Source organism: Triticum urartu, chromosome 5 (assembly GCF_003073215.2).
Source record: "Triticum urartu cultivar G1812 chromosome 5, Tu2.1, whole genome shotgun sequence".
Taxonomy (NCBI): Eukaryota; Viridiplantae; Streptophyta; class Magnoliopsida; order Poales; family Poaceae; genus Triticum; species Triticum urartu.
Genome location: NC_053026.1, coordinates 473,975,578 through 473,990,763, shown reverse-complemented (window position 1 = coordinate 473,990,763; position 15,186 = coordinate 473,975,578). Strand labels below are relative to the sequence as shown.

At 43.5% G+C, this 15,186-nt stretch overlaps 1 protein-coding gene across 8 annotated transcripts; it reads right to left on the bottom strand.

Moving 5' to 3' along the window:
* Positions 1–372: 372 nt before the first annotated feature.
* On the bottom strand, positions 373–4,899 carry LOC125509933 (TITAN-like protein). 8 transcript variants are annotated; one of them, XR_007284346.1, is made up of 9 exons: positions 4,552–4,899; positions 4,191–4,317; positions 3,614–3,986; positions 3,438–3,496; positions 2,569–2,605; positions 2,052–2,419; positions 1,175–1,483; positions 914–1,087; positions 373–773 (listed from the first exon to the last, which is right to left on the bottom strand). XR_007284346.1 is itself a non-coding variant. In XM_048674999.1 (8 exons), exons 1-7 carry the CDS (start codon positions 4,815–4,817, stop codon positions 1,436–1,438), a joined length of 1,278 nt encoding a protein of 425 aa, XP_048530956.1. In that variant the 5' UTR covers positions 4,818–4,899; the 3' UTR covers positions 373–1,101; positions 1,400–1,435. The 8 variants fall into 8 exon arrangements, 4 of the variants coding, with proteins under 4 accessions (XP_048530956.1, XP_048530955.1, XP_048530957.1 ...); XR_007284347.1 differs by having other exon boundaries at positions 373–1,087; positions 1,175–1,279; positions 1,400–1,483; XR_007284345.1 differs by having other exon boundaries at positions 373–1,087.
* Positions 4,900–15,186: the final 10,287 nt, after the last annotated feature.

The window sequence follows — 15,186 nt, the reverse complement described above, 5'->3', positions numbered from 1 at the left end:
ATTGCTTTATTGTTAAGAGGAGGAGATCTCCTGGTTACCTCGCCTGCTGCTACTGAATGCGTTCCCTGTAGCGCGTCCTAGGTGGGAGGGAATGAATTTGCAACTTGGCGCCTAAAACAAAACATGCAATCAGACAAACAATTGCCGTGCCCTGCCCACAACCACCGCTACTCTTGCTCGAAATCACAGCGCCTTTAAGGCGAATTTACGCGACCTGACTGATGCACTCGGTAACAAACAATGCTTCATAGTACCAGGCGCTATAATTGCTCTTGATTGATTCTCCCACGTTAGGGTAACCTAAGAAAAACAACATCACCAACGAGAGGGCAACTTACAGCAGGCGCAAGCGATTCTTGGCCTTCAAACAACTTCAAAACAAAGATCATTCCATCAGAAAATAGATGCCAAGCGGCAGCCTTTCAGCAGGCAACATTAGTAAAAATGCCGTGGTTTCTTTACATGCCATCAGACAAACAAGCTCAGGGACTACGCTCTGGGTTTTGCTCCAATTGTGCTGCCAAGCTACCAAATCGACAAGCTAGGTTGGACGGGACAAATGTAGCCTATAAGTCAACCTTAATTATTAGCTAGGACAATCAATTATCCATGTCATATGATCAGGAGCAAATCCACGCTCGATCAATCACCCCCCACAACGACCAAGGCACCAACAACATTCTGAAAAGATTTTCACAAGACAGGTAACTCTTCTTGGAAAGTGTCCCAACTTTTCTTCACTTGGGTTGATTGGCACTCCACACACTGTCAAACTACAAACAAAAAAAGATCTCTTCAATCATGCGCCCAAGAGATTGCCTTTCCTTCAACCACGACACGATCCAGAGCGTTCCTGTACAGAAACAAAAGCTGCCCACTGGACCGTTTTGCAGAACTTCTACAGAAAACCTACCGTGACCACAATCTGCAGACGCCAAACCGCATAGCGATGGACGGAAAGCAAGAAACAGTTGTTGGGTGGGTCTATTGCATTTGGAAAAGAGATAGCAGGACCATCTACGAGTACCCAATGCCACATTTAGTTGCACATGTGCAGACGTTCTTGTAGCACCTCTGATTTCTGTTCCTGGAAAGCAGCAACTACAGCATTTATTCATTTTTGTCTTTTTTTTTGACACAACACATTCTTATTAGAAATTTAGAGAGTACATACTGCGTTATGTGAAGACAGGAGAGTTAACGGAATCTAGTTTTCAATCATAACTTGGTGCTGTTCAGTAAAAAAATATCCATACGATCCAGAATTGGACTGGTTCCACTATCAAGCGATAACGGAACAAGGGGAGTCTTGTTCAGTAATTAAACATGATTTCTTGTTCCTGGATATACGAGTCAAAAGCTCCAAATTACCATTTACTGAATTTAGTTAGATTCGTACCATAAAGCATCCGGCAGGACAATGCACATCTCCTCACTATTCTACGGTGCTGTCCGGTTGTCCATCTTTATTAGAGCCTGCACGCTGCAATAGTAAACACAAGCATAAGAGATAGCCGTCCGAAAGCATAACCCGGATATACAAAGAATAAAGAGAAAAAATGCATAAATATCATCTAGGGCATACTTGCACAAATTCTATAACAGTACAAAATACAAATAGCACAAGAACTCTCTACAGCAGATTTCTTAGGACTGCTATTAATCTCTCAATGCACTCCATGTTTCCTTCTACCATACAACCACATATAACACTCTAAACTGCTTTACGACTGCACAGAGGTGCAATAGTTCATCTTAACTTTTACCGCACTTGTAAGCCTCTATAAACAACACAAGGTCTCATGGATGAATTTATATCAGGAATCAAGAGAAATCAAAAGAATAACAAAGCAGTTAGGATAATTAAGTTTATTTATTCAATACTTGAGCCAAGTCAGAAGGAAATCAATGTTCTAATCTTAATGGTGTAAGAAGACCATGGACTGAAGAACAGAAAAAAGGTCAGAGATTACTTGCTTGAACACGGAAATCCTGAATACCAAAGTAAACATGTAGGAAAGACTGAGGAGAAAGTGAGAGAACACATTTACCATCCTTTTGCTGATATATGGTTTTATCTCAGGGAGTAACTCAGGATTATTCTCCTCTTTAAGCTTATGATTTTTCTCAAACTCTTTCCTCGATTCCTTTCGCGAACCAGATTGCCAGACACCACCAAAATTAGGGAGCCAACTAGCATCAGGCGTTTCTGGAACAACTTCACCTCGCTTTTCCATTTCCATTTCAGCTCTTCTTCTCTCTGCCCATGCAGCTCCAACACGCTTTGGGTTAAGTTTTCTTGATTTTCCTTTCAGAGAAGATGGAAGAGCATAGCTGGCGAGTGACACATTCTTTGGATCATGCTCACTAGCTTCTAACCATGGAGGAGGAGCGCCAGTATGCACATTTGCTTTCAGGCCTTCATAACACAATGATATCACATAAAATTTCATGCATGGACTGAGAAAGAATTAACTAGATATATCTTTGTTTGCTCAGGCTGCAGCATTTTCACATTCAGAATAGTGCAAGGAAAATATACACTACAGAAAGTGCAGTGTCAAATACCCTGATTGAATTTCCCTCCAGAGTGGCCCTGTTGGACCTGCAAGGGCAGAATTGTAAAAAAAGAGATGCCAACATGCACCACAAAAAAGTGATTATATAAACAACAAATCATTACATATGAACATTTGTAAAAAAAATAAAAAATTGGTTCATAATTACTTCTTTTAGGAAACAAGAAACATAAACTAGAACAAAACCCTTTTGGTACAAGAAAAGAGAATTGCTACATTTGTTTGAAATTAATAATGTGCAAGTTCTGCTTACATATGAGAAAGAATTGCAATTATGTTACTGGGGGAGGTAAAGACATGTTTTAAGACACCGGGGAACAGTGGAAGGCCATGAGTAGAGGCGGGAGACAGATCAGGACATAAATTTAATAGCACATCTAACATGTCTGGAGTACTCCAATACCATAGTAAGAAGATAAATTACACGTTTATATAACTAACCAGATGTAGATCAGGAACTGGTTCAAGGAAATATATCTGCAAACTAAAATCTACAAGCATGACTGCAACCAAAAAATCACATTCCTAAAGATGTCAACATGTCATATGGTTTAACTTCCTGAGTCTGTATGACAACTTCCCCTCGTTTAGCCTTCCACTATTCAGATTCAAGATACCTAAACATTGTGATACTAGCTCAAACAACACTAACTAACCGTAGCTTCTCTTTGCATAAATGGAATACACTCCCATTTATCGTTGCCACTCATCAGCACTTCAAACTTCTTAGTGGATCTTATTTACAGAATGACTGCTAAATAACGAACAAAATACACAAGGCTGCTTGCGATCTTTTCAAAAGGACAAATGTCTACCTTTTCACATGCACATGGGTGTGTGCACATATTACATACTTACATATACAAAAGAAGAAGCTGGTGGATTTGGTCCATTTCCGAGGGAAGTAGATTGAGCACCTGTAAAGGGAGGGAAATCAGCAACGTACCAACAAAGCTGTAGAATAGTACAATTAGCAAAGTCCAGAGCAAAAAATTAAGTGAAAGATTAATGAGAATTTCAACACTAGTGCTCACCTTTCATTCGTGCATCAGCACTATGAAACACGTTTGTACTCGGCATACCCTGATGTCCATGTGTTGTGACACAGGGTTTGACGGGCAGTCCAGAAGTACCAAATGGAGCAGAATAAGCAACACTTCCAGAGGTGGAAGATCCATAACACGCTGTACTAGTGGGGTAATAGGCCCCATTGGTAGGACTTTGTAAAGGCATAACAACACAAGATGCAGTATTACGAAAAGATGGGATGTCAGTTTCAGCAAAACTATCCAAAATTTTAGAGGTAGATTCATTTTGGATATCTTTCAACGGCCTCAAAGATGGTCCAATCATGCCATTGGCCAATGCCTGTGCTTCTGTACTGGAGGACTCACAGCCCTTCTCCCACTGAAATTACAAAAACATAACAGATCAGCAGTGCAGAAATATGTCAGCATCATCTTATTTCCAGAGCACATATTAACCTGCTTCACTGCCAATACCATATCTAAATACCAAACAGACCATTTGATATAACTACAGCTGTGAAAATAAGCACATCATGCCATTCTAACAGGAGGAAATACAGGCACAAAACATATAGCACTGCACCTTGGCAAGCTCAGCCTCTGAAATCCTAAACGAATCGACCTGATCCATCCCGCCCCCATGCTTCCGCAGGAAATCCTTGACGCCCTTCAGGTGCTCCTCGCTCGCGAGATGGTAAATCGCATTGCTACTGCAAAAACAGAGTACAACAGGGCTTCTATCATTCACACGAAGTCTAGATGTCTACAGTATCTCTAAAAACTCTACTATGCTTCCAACAACCCCTGATCCCGATGCGCTACCAGTGCTCGATCTCGTGTTCTATTGGACCATCCAAAGTTGGAACTACTGTAACTAGAAACAGCGCATCTGAATCAGAACCCTAGGTGTGCAGGGACGGGTAGGAGAAGTAGGCGGAGGCTACCAAGCGAAGCGGCTGTCGAGGTCGACGAGGTCGGCGGAGCAGAAGGGGCACCAGAGGCGGGAGCGGGGGGCAGGCGCGGAGGGGCGGAGGAGCGCGCGGCGGAGGTCGGCGAGCTTGGCGCGGAAGCCGGAGAGCGCGGCGGCGAGGGCGGCGCGGTGGGCGGGGAAGTAGCGGTGGCGCCTGCCCTGGTCGTGGTTGCGGCGGCACAGCTCGCAGTACTCGAAGGCGCCGCTGCCGGCGCCGCCGCCGTGCGGCTTGAGCGGCATCGCGGGGAGGGGCGGGGCTCCTGGCCTGTCGCGGCGGCGGGCGTTGGCGCGCGCGTTTGGGCTTCAGCAGATTTGGGGGAGGTGCTCCAGCGGCACTTCGAATTTGTGTTAATTTTAATAAAAAATTAAAGAAAAAAAGGACGAATTGAAGTTGGCTAATTTTTTTTAAATAATACATTTTTAAATTAATTTTTATAAATATTACGCCTATATTTTTATTTTCAAAAATAATACACCATCGGTCTGCTGCAGGCTGACTGGGCCTAGTCAGCCCACCACAGGCCGATTGGCTTCCAGTCGGAACAATTTGAGGAATTTTTTTGGCTTATGAAACAATTTTTGTGAAACAATTTGAGGAAAATTTCCTCAAATTGTTTCACAAAATTTGTTTCATATCGTTTCAAATTGTTTCATAAGCCAAAAAAGTATTCTCAAATTATTTCACAGAAAATTTTAAACTATTCTCCTCGATATTTTAACATCTATAAAAATAAAAATAAAAATCAATTTGGATAGATAAATTTAAACCCTATCTATATTCACCAGCAGCTATCTAATACAATTGTAAATATGTGGTTTTCCAAAAATTATGAAAATTTATATGTGGCTTGTTAATATTGCTAGTAATTTATGCAAAAAGTTTCAACACAAACCAGATTCGTTTTGATAGATAGAATAAATAGAAAACAACAACTAAAACCAAAAACAGAAAAAGAAAAATGGTCACATGCACCTAGTCGGCCCGCAGCAAGCCGACTGGAACTAATTGGTTCGCAGCAAGCCAATTAGTAGAAGCCAATCGACCTGCAGTGGGACGACTAGGCCCAGTCAGCCTGCAGCAGGCCCATGGTGTATTATTTTTAAAAATAAAAATATCGGCGTAATATTTATGCAAATTAATTTAAAATGTATTATTTAAAAAAATAGCTTGAAGTTGTGTATTAGATTTGGAAAGAATATTCGACTAGACCCCGAGTGTGGGCATGTGGAGTCCATTGAAAGAGAATGTCCCCAGCCAAGACCTTTGGTTCGAAACCGGCGTGGTTCAGCTCAACTTTATTTTTCTGCGACACAGCTCAATGTTTTAGGGTACTGGATTTCGTTATCGATCTCTTGGTTTATCACAAGCTAACGATGCGAAGCAAGACAAAGCGTAGCGATGATTCGCTGGAAGAAAACCCTGTCGTGTTGCACAAACACGCCGAGCGGCTCGACAGGCCTGACAACAGACGTAGGGCCATAGTTGATCCAGTACGTACTACTCCGGATCAAATGTAATCGGCCGGACGCCCTGTGCAGAGATACGTGACCACTACCTCGTCAATAACTCAGAACGCCGACAAGGAATGAACTGCTACAGTGAGAGGCCGCATCAACTAATTTGAATCGGATGGAGTAGCACAACCTCCCTATGATACGTTCACAACACTAAGAACAAATGAGAACCTGGGTGGCGTTTCTCTCCGCCTAGCCTCTCCGCCCCACCGCCGGTGGCCACTCCGGCCCCGGCGTCCACAATCTCGTGCTTCCACCAGCGCCCTGTGACGCTCCGGCATCCTCTCACTCGCAATCTCCCAGATCGATCTTCTCCATAGCCTTCCTCCTCCTAGCCACCAATGTCGCTCGCAGAAGTCGACTTTGACAAGGGGCAGGACTTTGCCTCGGAAATTTGGAAAAAAATGGGGTGTTCCAATCAACCACGATGATGATCAAGAATCTGAAGCATTCCCACACTGGTGGCCAGGGGCGGAGCTAGGCTAATGCAAGGGTATGCAATGGATACCCAATGTTTTTTGCAAGAAAGTTTCAGTATGTAAGCGCCTGTACGCCTTTTTAGATCTTGTAGCTGTCTAGTTGTACGTAGAAACGATGGAAAGAACGATTCAGCACCGCATGGGCCTATATTGGGCTGGTACTATGCGTCTATGCTAGTGGGCTTCCTTGACGCTTAATGCTGGCCGATTTGATCGAAGTCCAGGACACCGAGTCAGCGCCTCGACCGCTGAAAAGAAAAGGCAACGCCTCGAGCCTGTGATTCCGCTGACACAACCGCCGCATCGTGAAATTTTGGCGTCGCCACGCCGCATGCCCGCGTCAGCCATCCGAACAAATCGCCGCATCAATTTTCGGCCGTCGCAGATCGCCGCCTCTCGCCGATCGATCTGCTTAGTCTGCCCATGTCCTCCTTCCCAGTCGCATCTGCCATCTACCAGACAAGTCCTCAACGGAGGCGTGCGCAATTCGGTTTATTATTTTTTATATCTTCGAATTGTTAGTAGAGAATAGATGATTATCTTCATTTCCTATTTTTTATTAATCTCTTGTAGCATCCAGTCAATTTTAAGCGTGATTTGCATTAGCTCGCTATACAACTTGTGCAGAAGTGCAAGAAAAACAGGTTGAATTTTCATATTTTATCCATCTAAAATCCAGAATTATCAACATTCAAATTTGTAAGACTGTCCGCGATGCCACCAACTCACTACCTAACATGTATTTTTTGTATATATATATTAAAACCGAAGAACAAGTGTGGTGATACGAAGCGTTGATGGGACAGAGCTTCAAAGGCGTTGAAGATAAGTTCGACATCAACACCAACACCGGTATCTATCGATGTTTGAAAGCCAAAGAGTAATTTATAGTTTTGTTGTTATTATTATGAACTTTTTTAAGTCATACATTGTTGTGTAGAAAATTATTTTTTGACTCTGCATACCCATGTCGAAAATCCTGGCTCCGCCACTGCTGGTGGCTGAATTCACCAGATCTCGCCTGCGGCTCACGGAAGAATCGGTAGCACTATTCTCTTCGCTTGTTTTGGAGGTAGAGCATCACTTTTTAAAGTCAAGTTACTTCAGAATTGGTCTTTCAAGTTTATTGTCTCTTCCAAAGAAGTGGGATTCTCTATCATCAAGGGGGGTAACATTTCACTCCCTCTGCTTAATGTTAACTTCCTTCTCTGGGGTGAAGGAGGCCCCAATTCTTGCTGGGAACTTGATCAATATCTCCAAGAAAAGGAGGACGAATGGACACATGTTTTTCGTCGTCATCCTAGGAAATCATATGTTGCAGCTCTTAGATCTCCATCTATTTTCCCCGTCCTTGATCTTGTTGATCATCGTGTTTCACGGGATCGTTCATCTCAATCAATAAATCACGCTCTATCAACGGGACATGATGGTCATTATGACCATACTGGTCATTCATCAGCTGCGATTGATCAGAGGGCGGGATCTCAGCAAATTCAAACTAATCAACAGGCCTTCTGTGTGCGCTGTCTGCTCTTTGGCCATGCGAGGCCCAATTGCTCTAATCGCATTAAGTGTAGGTCTTGCAAAAAATGGGGCCACATTGCTAAAAACTGCTTCTCCGCGGCCCAGCCCAGACAGACGCAGCCCACCCTCACTTTACCGGTGCAGCCCTCCAATAATTTTGCTGGCCCATCCCGGACGATTGCGCTTCCGAGATACCCCACCACTGTTCCCGTTACGGGTTTGGCAGGTGCGGTCAATCAGCCATCATCTCCTGCACGCATCGATTTTACCTCCTCTGTTCCTTCCCGAGTTACCTCCCTCCATTACTCCGCCTCTCACCCCTCTGCTGCACAAAGATTGCTGGCCGCCACCATCCCCATTGCCCGGAGATCCCAGCTCTGCTCCTCTCCCTCCCACAATCCAACAGAGAATACCATCACCATGGCCTCCTTCCCTTTCGATCCCTCCCCTTTCCTCCCCCCAACCATCAGAGCATCACAGTTGAAGGGAGGCCAGCAAGAATCAAGGTGCTGTTGGCGACCCCAACTCCACTCCATGAAGACTGGGCCATCGTCTCTATCGTGCATATGCCGAATCTGCCTGTGGAGTTCAACACGGTGCGCGAGGTACTCACTGATTTTCTCACTGACAGAGGACTAGGGTTCAGAGAAATTACTCAGTGTCCATTCGGCCAAGCCTACATTCAGCTCAATAGTGTCTTTGATTGTGATGATTTGGTAACTCATAGCCCACATCAGTTTACCGATGTCCATGTCATTTTCCAAAATCATGACAAGGGGCTGAATTGGAGAAAGCTTGTTCTTACTAGGGAAGTCTGGATTCTGCTCCGTGGTTATCCGTTGGACAGAAGGAACATTTCTGAAATTAATGATGCAGTCAGTAAGTTTGGTAAGTTTGTGATGTGGGATAGAGTTAGAAGTACTAAAGCTAACCAAATGGTGAAGATCAAAGTGGAAGAGTTGAGAGATATACCTGCCAGTATTGTTTTTGGAGATGGGGAGCATGCTGATTCACTGACAATCCCAGTTGTCATTCTGCAGCACCATGTTCTTAGGGTAGAACCATATGATGAGGATCCTATCCCTCCATTTGGCAATCCCATACTCAACCAGCTCAACAACATCATCGTACAAATCAGCATAACCACTTCCTGGGCCCTCTTCAGCATCATGAAGTGGTTCCACCTGGGAATCCTCCACTGGATCTTAACCTGGCTCTGCATAATGAAGATAATGAGGATCATATGGAAGAGGAAGAAGAACCAGAAGAGATGCCTGGCTGGGGCCACTGGGCAATGCCTGAAGGGAACCAAGAGATTGACCATGAATTACACCCTGGTGAATTTCTGGAACTGCAAGACTTGATGGCTCCCATGGAGGAAGAGCAGCCACCACATCTGGAGCATGTCCCACATAGCAGCCTCACACTCTCTCTCGGGCAGTCTGACAGCAGTGGCAATACTGGAGCATCTGTGGCTGGTCCCGTGGCGCCTCTTGTACCAGATTTGAAATGTTGAATGGGCCCATTGGGCCAATACAGGAGCAAGCACCTGTCGCTTTAGTTGGGCCCATTGGGCCAATTCAAGAGCAAGGACCACCTATTCTACAAGATTTGCCTGCACAGGCCCAGGAGAGGGCACCCATTACAGATTTAAGTCTGAACCTGATGATGGTATAAACACAACCTTCTGATATGGATTACAGAGATGACCCTATGTTACTGGAAGCCAGTACAATGTCACAATCTCTGCACAGGACCTTTATCAAGCAGAGGCCAGCTGAACCCCCTGCAGTTGTTACTCAACAAGATATCAATCTTATGGATTTATAGCCCTAGTTGGTCAGGCCTGATGACAGACAGAATGTTCATGAAAATGCCAACAATGCTAACTCTCCTCTGGCCACTGCTGGTTTTGATAAGTCAACTACTGCTGGAACCATGGGTGAGTCAACTTCATCCTCTGACCTGGCTGCACCCCCTGGCTTTCCATTTCCTGCATTCCTTCCAATCAATGATCTTCTTTCAGAGGCAGAAAAACCACTCATGTTGTCTTCTGATTTGAGAACAGAAAGAAACCTTGGACATAGATCAGAAGACTGAACTTCTAGGTAAGGAAGGTGCTGAAGTATGGTACATACACTTTGCCCCCCTAACTAAAGAACAAGCTGCCATTCAGGTACCTGTGGATTGGATTAATTTTCTGTCAGTCACTTTCCTTACACCTGACAAATTTGACTGGGCAAAGAAATTTGTTAACTCAACAGTCTGGGAGGTCATTACTCAAGGAGCCAGCACTATTACTTTGCCATTTGTTATTCCTCAATCTTGTCCTCCTCTGGACTCATCCCTGTCCTTCTCACAATATTTGGCACAGGAAACACAAGAGCAAGAAGTCAATTCCCCTACTCCAGCTGCACCTCTTCTGGCCCCAGTTGCTGTTTCTACTTCGACCATGCACAACATCAAGAAAAGAAAGGAAAAGGTCCCTCTTGTAGAGACTGAGGTATGAAGAAGTTGTCGTTTACAACAGCTAGCAAAGGGTTATAAGAAAAAAGTCTGCATGGATAAGAATTGTCTAGCCTGTCGTGCCTTACCTCCTCCAATTCCTGCAAAAGTGATTAAAAGTCTTAATACCACTTTTTGCAAGGTTGCTGCACAAGATACATCAGAAGAGCTGCTGAAAGCCAAGCGCAAGAAGAGCAAAAGCAATCCAGCTGCAAAGGAGGACACAAGAGCCAGCTCCATCAATTGATAATCTCAGGCAGCTTCAGTTAGACATTAAGCTCTCACCCATGAGTTTCTCTAGCTCTCTCTTTTGGAAACTCTCTTGCAAAGATATCCAAGGTGTAATCCTTTTGTGGAACAGAACTAGTTGGTCCTTTGTAACTCTTGCTGTTTTTGGATGTACTGCTGGCAGTTACCTCGACTTGTTTATGATGCCTTTCCTAGTGTTATGTATCTGGATGTTATGGTCTGATTGGTGGATGATGGTTACTTTGAATGATATCCCATTTCTCTGGGGCAGCCCTCATTGTCGTCTCAAAAGTGGTGCAGCTCTTATATTGAATAAGTTCACAGCTAAATTTTACCTGAGTCTATGAATAGGGATTGGTCAATTCTTAACTGGAATATTAGAGGTCTAAATGACCCTAAGAAATGGATAACTATCAGAAATAAGATTGAGGAATCTAACTGTGCCATTCTATGTATTCAAGAAACCAAGAGAGAGGTTATTGATAGCAAATTTCTACAAAATTTCTGTCCAAAAAGATTAAACAGATTTGAATATCTTCCTTCAATTAGAGCAGCAGGAGGACTGTTAGTAGTCTGGAATGAACACATCTTCCAGGGTCAACTGTTTCATTCCAACAACTATTCTATTTCTATCACTTTCACCTCCTCCCACAATGGAGATAGTTGGATTTTGACCAACATTTATGGTCCTAGCCAACAGGAGGAAAGACCACACTTTATTGAATGGTTTAGGCAATTTCAGACCCCTGAAGATAGCAAATGGCTAGTACTTGGAGATTTCAATCACATCAGATATCCACAAAACAGAAACCTAGAAGGGGGCAATAATCTTAACATGCTAGCATTCAATGAAGCTATCATCAACTTAGCTCTGATTGAAATCCCTATCAAAGGTAGGAACTTTACCTGGAGTAATATGCAGGATTGGCCTCTATTGGAAAAGATTGATTGGTGTTTTACCTCTGAAAATTGGACTTTAAGCTACCCAGATACATTGGCATATCCACTGGCTAAGACCACTTCTGACCATATTCCTTTCATGGTTAAGATTGGTACCTCTATTCCCAAGTCTCACATTTTTAGATTTGAGAATTATTGGTTAGAGCATGAGGACTTCATGTCAGTGGTCCAAAACAACTGGAACCAAGAGGTGGATGAGGTAGATAGTGCCAAGATAATTGCAGCTAAGTTTAAGAGACTAAGGAAAGGATTAAAGATCTGGGCCAGAAATCTCTCTGATCTCAAGAAGATTATTGCTAACACTAACTTCTTGATCCTATGTTTTGATTATTTGGAAGAAGCCAGAGAACTCACAACTGTGGAAACTAATGGTAGAGATATCCTGAAAGCCCGTTTGGAGAAAATTCTTTCTCACCAAAGACTCTACTGGAAGCAAAGAGCCACTATCAGGAAAATTAAGGTGGGAGAGGCCAATACTAAATATTTTCAGGCTAAGGCCACTATCAAGCATAGGCATAACTGTATTGCTATGCTCAAAGATGAGGACAACTTAGAACACCACAATCACAGTGCTAAAGCTGCAATCCTTTACAGAGCCTTTAAAGAGAGACTGGGTACTACTGTTGCCACACAAAATCCTCTGCTCCTTGATCATCTTCTTACCTCTAATGACAACTTGGCTCAACTTGAAATCCCATTCACTACAGAAGAGATTGATCATGTGGTACATCATATGCCTGCGGACAAAGCTCCTGGCCCGGATGGCTTCAATGCTACTTTCTTAAAAGCATGCTGGCCTATTATTGCTCCTGACTTTTACAAGCTTATCAATGATTTCTATCATGGGACAGTCAATTTACAGAGCATCAACTACTCCTACATCACATTGATCCCTAAGACTGATGCAGCATCCACTCCTGTCGAATTCAGGCCCATTTCATTGTTGAACTATACGCTCAAAATCATCACCAAATTGCTTGCAAAAAGACTTCAGAAGTTGATCCTCAATCTGGTGCATAAGAACCAATATGGCTTCCTCAATAATAGATGCATTCAGGACTGTCTTGCCTGGTCTTATGAGTACATTCACCAATGCCACTCATCTCGCAAAGAAATTGTACTACTCAAGTTGGACTTTGAGAAAGCATTTGATACGATTAATCATGACACTATTGTGGAGATCCTAAAAGCTAAGGGCTTTGGAAACAGATGGATTAGTTGGATAAAGATGATTTATGGCACTGGCTTCTCATCTATCCTTCTTAATGGTATTCCTGGCAAGCAATTTCTCTGTAAGAAAGGGGTCAGACAAGGGGATCCTTTATCCCCTCTCATATTTGTCCTTGCTGCTGATCTACTTCAAACCATGTTCAATCAGGCCATGTTACACTCTTTAATAAGCTCCCCTCTTATTCATGCTTCTTGCCCAGACTACCCAATCATTCAATATGCTGATGATACTATCCTGGTGGCTAATGCTGATGCTGGTCAACTCCTTCAAATTAAAAATCTGCTTCTCCACTATGCTGCCTACACTGGCCTCAAAGTTAACTATGCTAAATCCATTATGATTCCCATCAACACTCCTTCTACCAAGATGCTGGAACTATCAGGGATCCTTGGTTGCAAAGTTGGCACCCTCCCTCATGAATACCTTGGTCTGCCACTCACTCTCAATAGACCAAGAATTGTGGATTTCATGCCTATGCTGAAGAGAATTGAAAGTAGACTCATGAGTTGCTCTACCTTGCTCTCCACTGGTGACAAACTTACATTGATCAAATCTGTTTTTGCCAGTATGCCCATCTTCTTCATGTGCTCCTTGATGTTACCCAAAGCAGTGGTCAAACAAATTGAAAGTTACCTCAGGAACTGTCTGTGGAGAAAATTTGGGTCTCTGGATGCTGGCCCTGCTTTAATTTCATGGGATTCAGTGTGTAAACCGAAAGATCAAGGTGGACTAGGTATACTTGATATCTTTGTTCACAACAAAGCTCTGTTGATGAAATTTCTTCATAAATTTCTTAACAAAGTGGATACTCCTTGGGTGCAAATCATTTGGGAGGCTCACTATCAGCATGGTCCACCAAGTGACAAGCTAATTGGTTCCTTTTGGTGGAAGACTTTGATCAAGCTCATACCTCTCTACAAATCTCATGCCCTTTGTCAAGCTGGTCAAGGAGATACCGTTTTCTTTTGGACTGATAATTGGGAGGGTCAACCACTACAAGCTAAATTCCCAGAACTCTTCTCCTTTGCAATTCATAAGGACTGTACCCTACAATTTGTGGATAATCAGGAAGACCTCAGTAGCCTTTTCCATAGGCCACTTTCCCTGCAAGCATACCATCAATTGGCCAGGGTGGAAGAACTTATAACTTTCAGAACGACTTCTGATAACAGAGACAGATGGAAATATCATTGGGCATCTGGACAGTATTCCTCCATGAAGATGTACAAGCGTTTTATGGGCAACTACAAAGCTCACATCATATTTCAAAATCTTTGGGGTACTCATTGCAGACTGAGGCATAAGATCTTTGGCTGGCTTCTCTTACATGACAGAATTAATACGAGGAATATGCTACATCGACGTAATATGCACCTCCCAGACTCAACCTGTGCTCTCTGCTCGGACAAAGTTGAAGAAACTCTTCTGCACTTATTTTGGAATTGCCCATTTGCTCTGTCTTGCTGGGATGTCATAGCACCGGGAAGAACCAGAGGTATCTCCACTTTTGATGAGATTGTCCTAATTTCTAATCAACTTCCTAAAGATTTGGCACTAGATATTATCATTATGAGTTGCTGGAGTATTTGGTCAGTTAGGAATGACAAAAATCTTTCGGTCTGCACCACCGGCGGTTGATTCATGGAAATTTCATCTGTCAGAGGGACTATGGGCTGTACAACTCCGAGCCAAAGAAGACAAAGCTATCAAGGTTAAAGAATGGACAGATTTGAATCTTTAATGGGTCTAGCTATTTTTCCTAGAGCAGGGGTTGGCTGAGGGCTTTAGACCCTGGTTTCATTCTTGTATTATAACTTGTATCAATTGTAACTTTTTATTAATGAAAATACCGTAGAACGATTGTTCTACGGTCAGGGCTCAAAAAATGAACTGCTACAGTGATCCGACACGGCAATCACTCAAGCCTACCACTACGATCCAACACGATCCAGGTGAGGCCTTCAGGTGACAGTGTGCCTGCCATCATCAATGCCGCGCTGCCCGTGCACCGGGCGAGGGCTGGCGAGGGAAGAAAACGCTGCACCACGGTCCCCGCCGGAAAAACTTTGGTCATACGCCAAGCAACTGCTCGCCGGCGTACACAGACCACAGAACAGTACCTACAGCTACAGCATCCAAGACAACA

Coding starts and splice junctions, on each gene's coding strand:
- LOC125509933 (XM_048674999.1), bottom strand. CDS start 4,817: ATGCCGCTCAAGCCGCACGGCGGCGGCGCCGGCAGCGGCGCCTTCGAG. Junction 3,497..3,613: donor TGCTGATGCACGAATGAAAG/GTGAGCACTAGT, acceptor CTCCCTTTACAG/GTGCTCAATCTACTTCCCTC. Junction 2,606..3,437: donor CAGCTTCTTCTTTTGTATAT/GTAAGTATGTAA, acceptor CTGCCCTTGCAG/GTCCAACAGGGCCACTCTGG.